The sequence below is a fragment of the Lissotriton helveticus genome, chromosome 7 (genome assembly GCF_964261635.1).
Source record: "Lissotriton helveticus chromosome 7, aLisHel1.1, whole genome shotgun sequence".
Taxonomy (NCBI): Eukaryota; Metazoa; Chordata; class Amphibia; order Caudata; family Salamandridae; genus Lissotriton; species Lissotriton helveticus.
Genome location: NC_136068.1, coordinates 1854229642 through 1854247536, shown reverse-complemented (window position 1 = coordinate 1854247536; position 17895 = coordinate 1854229642). Strand labels below are relative to the sequence as shown.

Here is a 17895-nt window from a genome sequence, read left to right as displayed (position 1 = left end):
TATCTATCTATTGCCCTCACTCTATCTGTCGCCCTCACTCTATCTGCCGCCCTCACTTTTTCTGTCGCCCTCACTCTATCCGTCGCCCTCACTCTATCTATCACCCTCACTCTATCTATCTGTCGCCCTCACTCTATCTATCTGTTACCCTCACTCTATATATCGCCCTCACTCTATCTATCGCACTCACTCTATCACCCTCACTCTATCTATCTATCGCCCTCACTCTATCGCCCTCACTCTATACATCTATCGCCCTCACTCTATCTATCTATCTATCGCCCTCACTCTATCTATTGCCCTCACTCTATCTATCGCCCTCACTCTATCTATTGCCCTCACTCTATCTATCTGTCTATCTAGCTATCGCCCTCACTCTCTCTATCTATCGCCCTCTATCTATCTTTCTATTGCCCTCTATCTATCTATCGCCCTCACTCTAACTAACTATCGTCCTCACTCTATCTATCTATCGCCCTCACTCTATCTATCTATCGCCCTCATTCTATCTATCTATCGCCCTCACTCTATCTATCGCCTTCTATCTATCTTTCTATTGCCCTCTATCGATCAATCGCCCTCACTCTAACTATCTATCACCCTCACTCTATCTATCTATTGCCCTCACTCTATCTATCGCCCTCACTCTATCTATCTGTCTATCTATCTATCGCCTTCTATCTAGCTTTCTATTGCCCTCTATCTATCTATTGCCCTCACTCTAACTATCTATCGCCCTCACTCTATCTATCTATCTCCCTCACTCTATCTATTTATCGCCCTCACTCTATCTATCGCCCTCACTCTGTCTGTCTATCGCCCTCACTCTGTCTATCTATCTATCTATCTATCTATCTATCTATCTATCTATCTATCTATCTATCTATCTATCTATCTATCTATCTATCTATCTATCTATCTATCTATCTATCTATCTATCTATCTATCTATCTATCTATCTATCTATCTATCTATCTATCTATCTATCTATCTATCTATCTATCTATCTATCTATCTATCTATCTATCGCTCTCACTCTATCTGTCTATCGATCGCCCTCACTCTATCTATCTATCTATCTATCTATCTATCTATCTATCTATCTATCTATCTATCTATCTATCTATCTATCACCCTCACTCACTCTATCTATCGCCCTCCCTCTATCTATCTATTGCCCTCCCTCTATCTATCTATCGCCCTCCCCCTATCTATCACCCTCCCTCTATCTATCTATCACCCTCCCTCTATCTATCGCCCTCACTCTATCTATTGCATCACCACAGCGTGACTCTGCACCACCACAGCATCACTCAGGGGCACCACAACATCACTATGCGCTACCACAGCATCACTCGTCGCCACCACAACATCACTCAGTGCCACCACAACATCAATCTGTGCAACCATTCAACAACTGTTTCAAATATGTTCTCTCAATGTTTCAAGCTTTATTACAAATGTCACAAAAAGATGTTAATATTTCACTTCTGTTCTTGGATTTTCGTCACAATCAAATACACTGAACATAATCTTCACAAAATTTATTTACAAAAGTTTAAGCTATTACCATTATAAATTACAATAAATTTTATTTAAATATTAATTATTTAAAAAAATTTAAAAGCCATTGTTATTTGTAATATTAATACATCTAAGTCACGTAAATACAACACATATTGCATCACAAATGATATAGGTGTCACATTTGCGAAAGGTAAACTATTGGCATTGCAAATAACAAAGCTATTAATTTCGCTGTTTTCAAAACCAACACATAAATAAAAAAATTGTCATTTACAATACCAATAGCTGAAACTTTCCTAATGCGAGACCTATTGCATTGCAAATGCTTGTTCTGTATGTGCTGCATTCTTCAGCACACATAGAAAGAGGAAAACACCTCTTGTGATTGTTTGTGTGCAGGAAGGTGTCCCTTTCTGCACTAAAACAATCATCCCTACAACGCACACACCCTTGCACCATGACACACGCATACCTGTTTTGGTACATGGAAGCCGGTACTTGGCAGCCCAGTTTGCTCCAGTGCAGGGAAAACGGACAGGAATGGTCCGTATCTCATAGATACGGTGCGTTCCTGCCTTTTTCTTTTGACGCAGGGCAGCGCAGCAAGATTCCTTGCAGCACTGCCCTGCTCCAAGACCTCCAAATGAGGTGCTTAGTATTCATTCCGGCATGTGGTATATTGATTTTGCTCTGTACTTTGTATTTCAGGATTTGTGGTATATCTCACATGCAGACATTGAAGTAAACTGAGCTTGCTACAACAGGTCCATTGTTATGTGTCACATAAATGGATTTTTGTCTAATTGCATTCGGTAATCTGGAATTTATCTACACGTTCTAGAATGTTCTGTTGGTAAAAAGATAGAGAGATGTGGGTGAAAGTGTTACACATGACATAGATCACTTGCCAGCCATGTACATCAATAGAAGGATGAAATAAATGAGGACATACATATTTATATAATTATTTTGAAAGTTTTGCTTCTTTCCAATTATCTTTATCTCATCTGCCTTTTTCAACGTTTTGATAATCCAGCGATTTAGACTTGCAGTTTGCCATGCAATCCGTCATTGTAAGGAGAGCTGGGACAGTTAAGAGACTAAGGGCCTGATTACGAGTTTGGCGGTCATACAGGAGGACCGCCACGGTTGCACTCACAGGAGGGCCACCCACTCACCAGATTCAAGTAGAATCCAAGGCGGGCAGGCAGTGCAGCAGCAGACCCATGGCAGCAGCATGCTTTGGCCAAAGATTACAACCAGCCATCATGCCGCTGCCATGAGACCCCGACACGTCTTGTGTCCTGTGTGGCATGCACCATGTTGTGCATGACACACAGTGAACGCAAGAGCATGGGCTTGGGGTGACACACATGTTGTGCCCCCCGCTTCCTCCCCATGGGCAGATTTTCCAGGGGGCCCTCTTGGGGGCCCTTTCCCTGCCTTTCCGCCAAGCATTCAGCACCATTGCGACTTCGACCTCCAATTCACACAGCCACCTCTGCTGAATCCTGGATCCTTGTGGTGGGGGTGGTCCTGTGGTAGTTTGACTGCCACAGTCCTTATAAAGCAGGTGGACTCACCGGGGTGGCAGTGATCAGACCATCACCGCGAGTACGGTGGCCCCAGGACAGCGATACTTGCAATAAGACCCTAACTGAATATTGCTCTGGAAATAGACTACATGCTTCAAAATGATAGATCTGTGAAACCTGGCTTTCTTTCTAATGGTCCACCAATGACAAACATTGTATGCTTTAGGACACAGCTTGCAGTAACCGCAGTCCATTCCTGAAGCATGACTCTGGTAGCTCTCTGTTGTTTCCACCCCCACAACCCCATTGGAGAGAGGTCTTATCTCATTATGTCACCTATTGATGACATTCATGTATGACACATTATCACTTTATCAATTGTAATATTAATACTAACTACTCCTTAGGCAATAGCCAAAAGGGCCAAGTGAGCCGAGCTTTGTTGTGTGCATATTGTCATAATAGTGTGAAATGCCTAACAAAATTGTTTCTTACAGAGAAATATAATTGCATGCTGTGCACAGTCACCATAATAATAACAACGAATATTGTGCACTTTACTAATAACTTCCAAACTGAATCCCAGCAAAACTCTTCATGATGAGAGGCTGCATTCAACCTTCTTGGCCAGCGAAGCACTAGGTATTTGATAACAGTAACATGTTACTCTCACACAACAATGGGTTATTAAGCACACACACCCAGCAACTCAAACCACCCTACCCAGGTACAATCAATATGGAACATTGTCTGCTCTGTGACATGTGGGAGAACCACCTAGATTCTTGGGAGGCCTGTGCATTCAAAGGTTTTACAATTTTGGCAGGTATGAGAACAAATACAAGCTACAAGTTTCCCTAACAAACAATGATGTTTATAATTTTAATTGTGTTTGCCAATGTTTTATTTAAAAGGAGGATATTTCTTTTACATATTTTCTACAGTAGGTTAAGGAATAATACTCCTACACTAATATGACTTATTGATGTATGTGTACTATTTTGTGGCCCTGTATGTGGCATGAACATCTCATTCCCTTCTAGTCCAGACGATTATCCTCCAGATGTGTTTATGTCTTCCAGATGTGTTGATGCCTTCCACATGCATATCCTCCAGATGTGTTAATGCCTTGCACACGCTTATCCTCCATATGTGTTTAGCCCACAGAGAGTGGTGCAAGATACCAGTTGGTTGTACCTTTGTTGGGAGAGGCCTGGCTATATCCGAAACTCAGGGCCATGAGGAGAGGGTACGAACAGTTCAGCCAGTCAAAACCGGCTGCTCCTCTTGTTGAACCACAGCCTATATTACCTGCGCCTATCGCTGTTGGGAGCTGCATTTGAAAAGCCAAACTCAAGAACCTCTCTGATTTCTAAAATCATAAGATCACTTTGGGGACCAAAGTAAAAGGGTGCAAATTGCATCAGAATTGTAAAGGATGAATGGTACTCTAGGGAAAAAACCTCAGTAATTATTTAAATCCATTCCAGCAATACATGCTTTGAAAGATTAAAAAATATGTTTGATTTATGTTTCTTAAATGCTATTTTATATTCTTTCTCGTCCTCAGGGTGTTTTTAAAATCTCTGTTTTTCAGGCTGTATATAATTGGATTACAAACTGGAGTTACAGCAACATATAACAAAGACAATAATTTGTTGTATTTTACTGAAACAGCTGATGCTGGTCTCATGTACGTAGACAAGATAACTCCATAGAATAATATAACCACAGTGAGGTGGGAGCCACAGGTGGAAAAGGCCTTGCGTCTCCCTTCTTTAGACCGGATTTTCAGGATTGTTGAGATGATGTTGATGTATGATGCAATAGTTAAAGAAAAAGGTGTTACTCCGAATATAAAACCAAGGATGTAGGTTGCTGTCTCAACAGCACGAGTGCTGCTACATGAAAGACTTATTACAGCTGCGAAGTCACAGAAGAAATGGTTGATTGTGTGAGACCCACAGAATGAGAGCCTATGTATTAGTACAATGTGTGGAATTGTGTCTATGAAACTAACTATCCAGCATCCGGCAACCAGCTTCATGCAAACTACATTATTCATGGTTTCCACATAACGCAAAGGATTGCAAATGGCCACATAACGATCATAAGCCATGACTGTGAGAAGCAAAAATTCTACAGACATCATGGAAGTGAAAAAAAACACCTGCAGCAAACATCTGTTTAGAGAAATGTGTGTTCCAGCCAGAAAGAAGTGAGCAAGCATGTTCGGGAAAATGATTGTTGTGTAACAGATGTCAAGAAAGGCTAGGTTTGTGAGGAAAAAATACATTGGTGTGTGCAGTTGTGCGTTGGAATAGATAATCACTACGATAAGAAGGTTGCCCACAAGTACCAGGAAGTAAACCAACAAAAAAGCCAAAAAAAGTGGAACTAGAATTTGCGGAAAATCATTGAAACCCACAATGATGAACTCAGTCACTACAGTTTGATTTTCACCTTCCATAAGTCTTGGAATGCAGCTTTCCAGTGTCGGGCAATCAGAGATATCTGCAATTAAAGAACAAAAAGGAAAGTCATTGCTTCTACCATCTGCGCAGAATTTATAAAATTCGAAGGTTCCTCACTACCGAGGCTCTCACACTTGTCATCATGGCCCTTGTCACCTCCCGTATTGACTATGCCAACTCCCTGTATGTGGGGATTCCTGCCTACCATCTTTATCGGCTTCAGCTGGTACAAAATCAGGCGGCCAGACTGGTCTTCCAACAGCCTAAGCACCAACACGTCTCGCCCCTGCTGAGGAGATTGCATTGGCTCCCAGTAGCCTCTCGATGCATTTTTAAACTGGGCTGTACTGTTTTCAAGTCACTCATTGCCCTTGCCCCAGCCTTCACTTCCCTCAGCCTCAAGCGTCACATTCCCCCGAGGAATCTTCGGTCCTCTACACACAATCTCTTAACCGTCCCCAGGTTTAAATGGAAAAAACATGGTGGCTCCTGTTTTTCCTTTCTCGCCCCCTCAACCTGGAACTCCCTTCCCTCCACTATACGACTCTGCCCCGATTACACCTGCTTTCATAAACTGCTTAAAACCCATCTCTTCCAGCTAGCCTACAAATAAACCTCACTGCCTTTCCTCTCTGCTTTGTCTATGAGCGCCATGAAACCGTTTGGTGACCGTGCGCGGTAAAAATCTTTTTAACATTGAAAAAAAAAACAAGTCAGTACCCACCACCACCGTCTGGCAGTCTAAGTTGATATGTTTACAGAAGAAACGTATTGAATTGGAGGTTAAAAAAAGGTGCGTAGTAAGCCAGTTCTAATTCTTTCTTGTGTGTATTATGCATTTTTTTTATTTTCATAGGGCAATGATTGACTTACATTAGGTTTGTTGCTAATTTGTAGGTTGGTTACTTATTTATATGATAGATTGCAGCTGTAACTATTTAAAACTTGTCTTGAAGACACAGGACATGCAAAACTCAGAAGTACATGTCCTACTTTTTATTTACACAGCACCCTGTCGTATGGGCTATCTCTGGCCTACCTTTGGGGTGACATATATGTAATAAAAGGGGTGTATACGGTTTGCAAGTGGTTTTAAATTCCAGGTACACATGGCAGACAGACTGCACACACAGGCTCTACAGTGGCAGGACTGAGATACATTTAAAGGGCTACTTGTGTGGGTCGCACAATAAGTAATGTAGGCCCACTGGTAGCATTTAATTTATAGTGCACTCTACTGCAGACTTATAGATTAATGAAATATCCAAAAGGTGGTTAAACATACTAATGTAGCCATGTTTATAGGAAAAACATGTGCACTTTAGGACTGGTCAGCAGTGGCAAATTGCTCAGAGCCCCAAGGCCAAAAAACAGAAGAAACAAAAAGAGGATGTAAGCAAGCAAAGTGTTTTGGGGGAAGATCACCTTAAAGCTGACAGGTCTGGGGGGCGATAGAGGGCGCAGGGCAAGATGGCCGCACTCATGTGAGGCTCTGCCATCCTGTTTCTGCTGCCAGACATTTCGGTGGCGCTTTATGTCTGACGACCTGCGGAGTTGATTTCAGCTGTTCCCGGGCGTCGGAGCCCTCTGACGGCGTGAACTGGTGCTTCGGCTCTCCTGCCGCGAGCTCTGTCGCATGGCGGCTGGTGCTGGCCTGTGTCTGCTGGGGCCTGCCCGGCGCCTGAGGCGGTGGGAGCGCCCCGTCGGCCAGTGATGTTGTGCCCCGGCGGTGAGGACAGACTGCGGTGCTTGCCGGAGCGGAGCCGGAAGAAGGTGGAACAGCGTGCGGCTGCTCATAGCTCCGGGACTGGGCCGACTAGCCACGGTGGGCCTACACTTTTGCCGGAGCCAATAGCGGTGAGTGGGGCTAGGACCTAAGGGAGACCGGGGCTGCGGAGGCGGCGTTTGGCTTTCCTGGCCCTGGCCGCGTGAGCTGCTTTTGACGGGGGCGGAGGGCGGTCCGGTGCGGCTGGTTGGGCACAGCTGGGAGACTGAGGCCCCCAGGAAGCCTCGGGGGCTTACTGATTGTTGAGCCGGGAGGCTCATTGGCAAGCTGCATAAATTTAATACTGACTGCTGCGGAGGGCCGGGCGGCCCGGGACGGCAATTAACGTGAAGGCCTGATCACTGTTACAATCGGATGGCATGAAAGAGGGCTTGATCAGCGAGCGGACTTTGTGCCTAGGGGGAGATATGGAAGGCTGCTGATTTTGGAGTGCTGCAACAGGCATTGATGATGCACTAGTGTATACCGGTGCGGTGTTACGCTACTGCACGTGGTACTGTCTCCCTGATTCTTTGACGTTACAATCCAACGGCCGGCGCGGACTCTATTTCAGGGGCCTTATTGCAACTGGTATCCGTTATTTTGAGTGTTGGCGCCATGGGCCGGCCGGAGCGGAACCAACCAAAGATTAACTTTGATGCCCGCAAATTCACGATGTCATCATCTCAGGCCACATCTGACACAGAGACAGCGGGAGCGTCGGGGGGAGCGCCGAATTTAGAAGCCACGCTTATAGCTATGGAAAAGACATTACAGTCAATTGAAGGCACTATGGAGGCTGTGAACCACAGGCTTGACCATATATCCACACAATTTGAAAGGCAGAATGAGAAAATGGGTGAAGTGGAGCAGAGGGTGTCAGCCACAGAAAATGGCCTCACCACAGTTACGGATAAAGTATTCAACATGGAGAGGGTGCTGGCAGTTATAAAGCTAAGAATGAAGAGTTGGAGGGGCGGTCCCGGTGCAACAACATCTGCGTCACAGGGCTGCCGGAATCCACGAATGTGGGCAGGATGGAAGATTTTATGGAGCAATTATTTGTGGAAGTGTTCGGATCTGACCAGCTGTCCTGAATGTTCATTGTAGAACGTGCACATCGCTCTTTAGCGAAAAGACCAGTGCCGGGGGCGCCTCCGCGTCCTATTATTGCTCGCATTTTGAATTACAGAGACAGAGATGTACTGCTATGCTTGGCACAGGAAAAAGGCACTATAGATTATCAGGGTAGCAAGTTGGAATTTTTCCCTGACTTTACTATGGCTGTACAAGCGGCACAGAAAGAATTTAACGCCGTGAAACAACTACTTCGGTCAGAAGAAATACCATATGCTATGCTGTACCCTGCTTGGCTGCGGATAGGGGCACCTTCGGACAACAAAATCTTCACCTCGTCGAAAGCTGCCATGGAGTACGCCAAGAAACAGAAGAAGCGGAAGCGTGACTCTGCTATAGCGCAGGAAGGTGCTGATGAACTGAACTGTTGGACTTGGGCCTTAAGGCAGGTTCACCCCTAATCTTTTTGCTTTTATTTGTGACCCAGTGTTAGTGATTTTTGAGTCTTTGCGCACTTTTACCCTGTGTCCCAGAGTAAAGTGCGTGTGTGTAGTATGACTGGCCTGCTCTCCCATAGGAATGCATGGGGAATGTGTGTGTCCCTGGTAGTTCCTGATGTGTGGGGAGTGCAGGCTCGAGTTTGGTATGTATGAACTCGTGAGAAGGAATGCTGCGCAATGGTATGTGCGGCTTGTATGTGTCTAGAAGGGAAGTGCTACTTCTGGACATTGATGTATGTGCGCAGTGAGGGTGCTGGAGCGTGATTGGCTGAAGCTGGCTGGCTTGCCAGGCTCCAGGAAGTCTGGATGGGTCTGCCCGGTAGTGAGTGTGAGATCAGCAGGAGTGATGTGTGGGAGGAGTGCACCTAGGTCCTGGATGGGCTGGGTTTTTCCCCACACAATGCTGGCTCCGCCCCCCTGTGGTTTGTTTAACGACCCAAGCCTCCCCAGTGAATGAAAGGGGTGGTTGGGCCATCAAGGGTACTCCCAAGCCAGCTGCAACTGGTTTCCCCCCACCCTGCACCCTGGAAACAAAGGATTTAGCTGTATAAAAATGGGGCTGTGTCCCCACAGAAGTTGTTCTACTTTTGGATCCTTGCCAGAGGGGGCTGTTGCTGCTGCTGGGGCCAGGAGGACCGCCACTTGGATTGTCTCCCTGCCTGGAGACCCAGTGTGCTGGCTCTGGCCCAGCCTTGCCCCCCCCTGCCTGCCTCCAGACCTTGCAGGAGCTTTTCTTTTGCCCCTAGCGCTGAAGAGCGCTTCCTTTGTCCTGCCTAGCGCTGAGGGCGCTTTATCTTTGCTGCTAGCGCTTCGACCGCTTTATTGGATTCCCAGCGCTTGGGAGCGCTTTTTCTGCAGCCGGTGCCCACCCGGCATTTGGCCGCCTGACTTGCCGATTTCTGACCGAGCGAGTGCCCACCTCGCTTTATATTTTAATTTGGAGGCCGGTGCCCACCCGGCATTGCCCCGTTTTATTTGGATATTGGAAGCCGGTGCCCACCCGGCATTGCCCGTGATCACCGCCGCAGCCCGGGCCGAGTGGAAGCAGCCACTGACGTCATCGACCGGCTGCGCTGGGATTGGCCCAGCCGGCCGAGCCTCCCGCCGCGTCATCGGGGGAGGAGAGAGAGAAGCAGGAAGCAGCCTGCCGCGCCTCTGCGAGGCTCCGGAGTGAAGGGGAGCCCCGCCCGCGGCCCCAGCAGAGTCGCCGAGGAGTAGTCCTGCAGCCCCAGACAGCCGGTGAGTGTCAGGAAGGGAGGGGCGCCGGGACACATTGTCGGTGTCCGCCCACCCCCCTCTGCCCGGTAGCGCGAGCTCGCGCTAGTTTCTAGAGTGAAGCCACGAGGGCTTCAAAGGGGGCATTCATTCGATTTAGAGCCACGCGGCTCTGGGGGCATTCATTTGTTCTGAGTCCCCCGTGAGGGACTCCAACGAAGCCCACAATTGAGATTGGAGCCCCGAGGCTCCTGGGGGCAATCTGTATTTCGAGCCCCGAGAGGCTCCATGCCCACAGCGATTTTGAGAGCCCTGAGAGAGGCTCTGGGGCATTTTCATTGTTTAGAGCGCAGAAGCTCTAAAGTGCCAGCATATCTGTTTTGCGAGCCCTGAGAGGCTCTTGGGACACGAGTGTAGTCAGAAGCCCCGAGGCTCCCACCCAGTGTTCCCTCATCTGTGTTCTTGAGCCCACGAGGCTCCAACGTTGGCATTATCTGTGATTCACAACTGTCCAGCACTTAGTGGACAGTTGCTACGTTTAGGCTTTGTGTTCTTGGCTGCCTGCGCAGCCTCCCCTGACATTGAGACTCAGGGCATTCCAGCCCTTGCGAGGCCAGTTGGCCTGAGGGACATTTCTAGTGTGATGCTAAGTGCACTCTGCGCAATTTATGATTTACTGCTTATGTGATTCCGGCGCAAATGTTCTACCGCACCTCTGAATGTGTTTTTATGTTTCATGTGCAATTGGTTGTTATTACCTTTGCTAAAAGTGACCTGCTTAGGTGATTCCTTGTGCTTTTATTTCCCTTTGCTAAAAGTGACCTGCTTAGAGGAATGTTGATGTTTTATTGCCTTTGCTAAATGTGACTTGCTTAGGTGATTATTTTAGGTTTCCTTCACTGTGTGCAGTGAGGGTGCTGGAGCGTGATTGGCTGGAGCTGGCTGGCTTGCCAGGCTCCAGGAAGTCTGGATGGGTCTGCCCGGTGGTGAGTGTGAGATCAGCATGAGTGATGTGTGGAAGGAGTGCACCTGGGTCCTGGATGGGCTGGGTTTTTCCCCACACAATGCTGGCTCCGCCCCCCTGTGGTTTGTCTAACGACCCATACTGCTTATGTGATTCCTGCGCAAATGTTCTACCTGCACCTCTGAATGTGTTTTTATGTTTCATGTGCAATTGGTTGTTATTACCTTTGCTAAAAGTGACCTGCTTAGGTAATTGTTTATGCTTTTATTCCCCTTTGCTAAAAGTGACCTGCTTAGAGGAATGTTGTTTTACCTTTGCTAAAAATGACCTGCTTAGGTAATTGTTTATGTTTTATCCCCTTTGCTAAAAGTGACTTGCTTAGAGGAATGTTGTTTTACCTTTGCTAAAAATGACCTGCTTAGGTAATTGTTTATGTTGTATCCCCTTTGCTAAAAGTGACCTGCTTAGAGGATTGTTTATGTCATTACCTTTGCTAAAAGTGACCTGCTTAGGTGATTCCTTGTGCTTTTATTTCCCTTTGCTAAAAGTGACCTGCTTAGAGGAATGTTGATGTTTTATTGCCTTTGCTAAATGTGACTTGCTTAGGTGATTATTTTAGGTTTCCTTCCCTTTGCTAAATGGGACTTGCTTAGGTGATGGTTTTCCTTCTTTAGGTCCTGCTGATAAGGTCCTAGTTCCCTGCGTGATTTTCCTACAGTGTTTAGGGTTGTGTAGGAGGTATTTCCCCTTTACCAGTAGTTACTGGTTGTATGCTACATTTACTATTTTTGTGTTACAGTCATTATATGTTTATGTGCTAAGTGTTATACCTACAAGTGCTATTTCTAAAAAGTGCATACCCCTGACAGTGGTCCAGGGGGCCCTGTCCTGTACATAATCCCTTGTAAATCTTGCCCGTGCCTGTTGGCACATTGTAAAGTGTGTGTCTTATCTAATGTGTTTTTATTATAATACAAAGGCTATTTTTGATATAACCTTGTGTGGAGTTTCCTTTGTGGTGGGCCTAGGGTGTTGTCGCTGGGGTGCGCGCGCAAACGCTTTACACATCGCCTCCGAGATTAGCCTTGCTGCTCGCGTCACGTTACCTAGAGGGTGAGCAGGGGTTATCTTGGTGTGTAACTCTCTTGCCCTGACTTAGAAATGGTGATCCCTGACTGACCTTGGCGTGAGCATTGGCCGGCCGGGGGTCCCGTTTCTAACATGAACGAAGATAGCTGACCGAAGTTCTGAGCATGATGTGATGTTTAGTACTCGATATGAAGATCGCAGGAGCCTTTTCAAGTTGGGACTGCCTTCCTTTGTTGTACTGCTAGCCTTGCTTTCACTAGGCTATTGCACAGTTTAGTTTCTGCGCTGTTGGGGTTAATGCACTATGTGAACCGAAGTTTGACGCTGTGATATTCTGCTTATGTGATATTATGATGACAAATATTGATTGGTGAATGACGTTTAGCCCCTCCATATATGATGTTTGGGAGGAATAGAAGTGGCAGGTTACAGGTACAAGGTGGCAGAGGTGGGATGTTCACTCTTGTGGCTCGGTCACCTCCCGTTTACCCCAACAATTACTAGCGGTTGGACTGGGCGGGGGGTCTTTGGGGGGGAGACAGCTTTGGCAGGTTGGGGGAGCTGAAGTGGGAGGGGAATGAAGGGAGAGGGCAGGGATTTTCAGGTTTGTTTTGAGAATATAACTGATCTGGGTAGGGGGGGGGCCAAGAGGATGTTTTGGCAGGTAGAGAGCGCTACAATGGGTGGGGAGACTAGGTGGGTGGACTGTGGGATCCGGGACTATTGGCTGACATACTGTTTGATACATCGGGGGTTCCCCAGATGCAACAACTTGGCATGTTTTTGTGAACTCAGCTTTTGGTGTTGGGAGGCGAATTTCTTAGCTATATATCAGGTTCTACGTACAGGTGGGCCATATGGATAAGGGAGGAAAGGTTTCTTGGATCACCTGGAATGTGCGGGGATTAAACAGGCCACAAAAGAACAGGCAGGTGTTAGCGTATCTAAATAGGCATGGTGTGCAAGTGGTCTTCTTGCAGGATACACACCTTAGGGGGCGGGCAGCGGAGACAGTGGCCAGACAGTAGGCGGGGACAAGATTGGCAGCGGCATATTCCTCATATGCTCGTGGAGTCATAATACTGATTAAGAAGAACAATCCTTTTGTGACTCTTCATGAGGACGTTGACAAAGAAGGTCGCTATATTATCTTACATGGCAAGCTATGTGGCACGCTAGTCACAATGGTAAATGTTTATGGTCCGAATATTGATGACCCCGAGTTTTATGTCACTTTATGGAACAAAGTGTATGCTCTACCTCCCTCTGCGATTGTATGTGGCGGGGATCTGAATGTGACATTGGATCGTGAATTGGATAGAAAGGATGACCTGCAATACACAGCTAAAAGAGCGGTTGGGGCAGTGCGGGATGGTATGCATGGATTAGGCCTAGTGGATGTGTGGCGTCTTAGATATACGGGTGCGAAAGAGGGTACCTGCTACACGTCTACGCATGATACCTGGTCACGTTTGGATTATTGGCTTGTGACGAGAGATTTTAGTGTATGGGTAATGAAGGCTGAACATCTGCCTCGCACGCTGTCGGATCATACACCTGTGCTTGTGGAGATGTGGTTGCCGTCGCATGCGCCAGCGCCCTTTTCGTGGCGACTGCCTCCTGGAGCCTTGTCGGACCAGGTGTTGCGTGAGAACTTGAGGGAACAAATTGAGGACTATTTTCTCAGGAATGTTGGCTCTGTAGATGACGTGTGTACTGTTTGGGAGGCCTTCAAGGTGACGGTGCGCGGCATGTGTATTGGTTTGCAGGCTGCTCAAATCGCTAAGGAATTCCATGGATAAACTGGAAAGGCAGCTGTTCGGCCTAGAACGGCAATATGAGCTCAAGTCGGCGGAATCTCTTTTGGCTGCGATATGCTCAAAAGTTACCGAGTATAACGAATTAGCGGAACAGGAGGTCAAATATTTATCCAAGCGCACTAGAGCACAGTATTATGGCAAAGGAGGTCGTCCGGGGCGTGGCCTGGCAGATAGAATCAAGGAACCCTGGGCCAGGCACTGCGGAGTACAAGAAATTGAGGATGGGGATAGAGTGGTGACGGATGCAGACGGTATATCGACTTGTTTTGTGCAGTATTATGAGCAAATGTATGAGCATAAGGAAACGGCTGGGGAGGGCGAGATAGCGCAATATTTGGAAGACATAGCGTTGGTTTGGCTGTCGAAGGGGCAACAGGATTTTTTAATGCATCACATTACGGAAGGGGAACTTAGGGACGCATTTGCGGCCTTGCCGAACGGTAAGGCGGTAGGCACTGACGGCTTGCCGTCTGAATTTTATAAAGAATATGTGGACTTACTTTTGCCTCATCTGGCGACGGTATTGGAGGAGGCCTTAGATCGGGGGCAGCTTCCAGCGTCGATGCGTCAAGCCCTTCTTGTGGCCCTCCCGAAGCCAGGTAAACCACAGGACCAATGTGAGTCCTATCGCCCACTGTCCTTGATGAATACCGATGTGAAGATACTTGCCAACGTGTTGGCGACGCGCCTACGCCTGGTATGGCCCATTATGGTACTGCCGGACCAGTCTGGCTTTGTCCCTCTCCGCTCCACGACAAATAACCTGAGAGCTTTATTTGCGGTTCTCCATCTACTTAAGCCAGAACTTGCTGCGGTGGCGGTTCTACTGGACGCTGCCAAAGCGTTTGATTCGGTTGCTTGGAAATATATGATAGCGGTATTACATCAAATGGGAGTGCCTTTTGTCTTCACGTCCTGGGTCACTCTACTTTACACTGATCCGATTACACGGGTGAGGGTTAATGGTCATGTGTTGGCACCCTTTTCTATACAGCGAAGTACGAGGCAGGGATGCCCACTCTCGCCCTTAATATTTGCCATTGTTTTAGAACCCCTGGCCTGTATTCTGAGACAAAGACATGCGGCCTCAGCGTTACATTTTCATCTCCGGTCACTCGCGGTTTCCATGTATGCCGATGACATGGTTTTGTATGTGAGGGAGCCCGATAGGTATCTGGAAGGGGTAATTTGGGAGTATATCTGATTCGAACGCTTCTCTGGTCTATCGATTAATTGGGATGAATCCATATAGTTGCCTCTAACAGAGGTCACGCAACCATTTCAGTTGGAATTCCCATTGGCATGGGCTACGGAGCCTGTTCGGTACCTGGGGATCTGGGTGCGCAGAGACTCTCAAGAAATAATTTGAGCTAATTACGGAGTGGCGATTTCGAAACTGGAGGATCAGGTGACTCGCTGGACGCGCTTGGCACTTTCGTTTGCTGACCGGGTTGCCCTGATCAAAATGGTGGTGCTGCCTAAGTTTCTGTATTATTTTGTTAATATTCCCCTCGCACTGACCTCTCATTTTTTTGCTCAGCTTTAATCCTTGTTAATCACTCTGGCCTGGGGGGGTAGGAAGCCACGTGTCAAGTGGGACACTCTGACCAAGCCCTATGAGCTGGGCGGATTTGCTGTGCCAGACATGCGTCTTTACTATCTGTGTGCACATGCTCACTTTGCCTCCTATTGGAGTTCGGCACCGCCGTATACCCCTCACGTAGCGATTGAGGTAGGAACAATATACCCACTGCCCTTAAAGGCGATGATATTGAACCCGCATTTGGTATATGAGAAGGGCGAAGTGGACACAGTACAATGTATGGTTAAAGCCTGGCGGGAACTAGGGAAACGAGCGAACAGACTGCCGCTGTATGCTCCAGCCATGCCTTTACTGCATCATGCTGCCATATCTGTAACGAGTGAAGTGGGGGCCCTTCAGCTGTTGCAGAGTGCCGGGGTACAAACCATGGGAGAGGCTTTTCCGGCTGGCCAATTTCTTGCGTTGCAAAGCTTGTTGGACCATGTGACTAATGGCACCATGGCTACATTTACATATGTCAGGCTGCGTGCTGCGGTGCGCGATCTATACCCATCTTTCCCCTCGGAGCCACCGGTGCTTGGCGCATTGCAATGGATGTATACTATGACTACTCGTGTAAAGTGGGTATCGTGCTTGTACCGAGCGTCGCAGGAGTACGAGGGGGGCATGGATGTAACTGCGAGAGCTCGTTGGGAGGCCTGTTTGCTGGAACCACTGACGGATGATGAATGGCCTGAATGCTGTGCTATGACTGGTAATTTCGCAGCTAACGGTAATTTTAGACTCATACACTACAAGTTTTTACAGCAATGGTACTACACGCCAGCACAACTGGCTAAATACGGTCTCCGCGACTCGGCTGTCTGCTTGCGATGTGGGCTGGATGGGGCTGACTTTATGCACTTAGCTTGGGGGTGCGCACGTGTATTCGCGTTTTGGATGGATGTAACTGTGGCGTTGTCTGAAATAACTTCGTTGACGATTGCTAATGATCCGCGAGTGTGTTTGCTTGGTATTGTCTCTGGAGTGCAGGCGGGAGTGAGACGATTGGTGATATTAGCGTTGCAACTTGCCAAGCGCAGAGTGGCGGTTTGCTGGGGTGGGAGACGAGCACCAGATGCTAAAACCAGGTTGCAGGAATTGGCGTATTGCCGTGATCAGCTGACATGCTGCTATGAGGAGCTCCCCACTGCCTCGCGCCCAAGAGATATTTGGGGCCCTTATAATGTATATATGCTGTCTAAACTCACTGATGAATAATGAGCTGCACTGTTTGTCTCTGTAATGCTTGGCCAACGCTTACCTGCCGCGGTTGATGTGGGCACTCCTTTCTGCATTGATGTTGATAGAGTCCTGCTAATGAGCCTGCTGGTAGGTGGCACAACACTGGCAACCTGGATTTAATGGTGCCTGGCCCTTCGTCATCTGTTGTACATTAATGCTGCCTGCCTGAACTGGTATTATGTAGCTTACCTTACAGTAAACATTTTGTAAGTGTACAGAATGAGGCCAATCCCTTGGCTGCATGCGGATCTAAAGACAATGTCTTCATGCTCTTGTTGTTCTCTGCTCTATTTGGTAGTGGATGCTGACCTGCTCGGTTCCCGGGGGTGGTTGGGGGGGATATGTTTACTTCTATGTTTGTTTATAGCAGATGGAAAAACCAAGACTGATACTATCTTCCGAATTATACCTGCAAGATATGGATATATCACTTATGCAAGCTACGCCGCCGGACCTTTGGTTGTCGGCTGAAGGGCTGTGCTATCGTGATTGGATTGCCATGCACTTGAAATCTTGGCGGATGGCCCTCTTAGGGTTGTAGGCCAGATGATGTGTTCTTGCGCGGATTGGTACAATAAAGGTCTTTAAAAAAAGAAAAAAAAGCTGACAGGTCTACCATGAGGTGAGTAAAACAAAAAATGCTTTTAAGAGTATGTTGTATGCCTGCTTGCAGGTCTGTGTGCTTACATGAAAGAGAGCGTCTGTTTGTGTGTAAGTGTGAATTTAACTTTATGTGTAAGCATGTGTTTGTTTGTGAGTGAAATTGAAGGTCAAAGAATGTTTGATGTCACTGCTGATACCGAGGCATTTTGGTAAATTCATTTTCATTTGGGTGGCTGCTCTTTCACTCGTAAGACTGGCCTAGCCTGGAATGAGCTTCCTCTTGCTCTCAGGAGGGTTTCTGATCCGGCTGTCTTCAAAAAGAACTTAAAAACACTATTGTTCTGAGCCCATTCTTTTTCAGGCTCTTCCTGCTTAGCTGGTGGGTGGGGGTTTCAGAGTAGCAGCGCCAGGATACTCTGAGTAGCTGTGCGCTTTAGAAATGCAGGATAACATAACATAACATAACATAACATGCCAGGACTCAACTTTTGGGGAAACT

The 17895-nt window shown here is 47.2% G+C and overlaps 1 protein-coding gene across 1 annotated transcript; it reads right to left on the bottom strand.

The window, feature by feature from the left end:
- Positions 1-4605: 4605 nt before the first annotated feature.
- On the bottom strand, positions 4606-5532 carry LOC144767783 (olfactory receptor 5V1-like). Its single transcript, XM_078651162.1, has one exon. It carries the CDS (start codon positions 5530-5532, stop codon positions 4606-4608), a length of 927 nt encoding a protein of 308 aa, XP_078507288.1.
- Positions 5533-17895: the final 12363 nt, after the last annotated feature.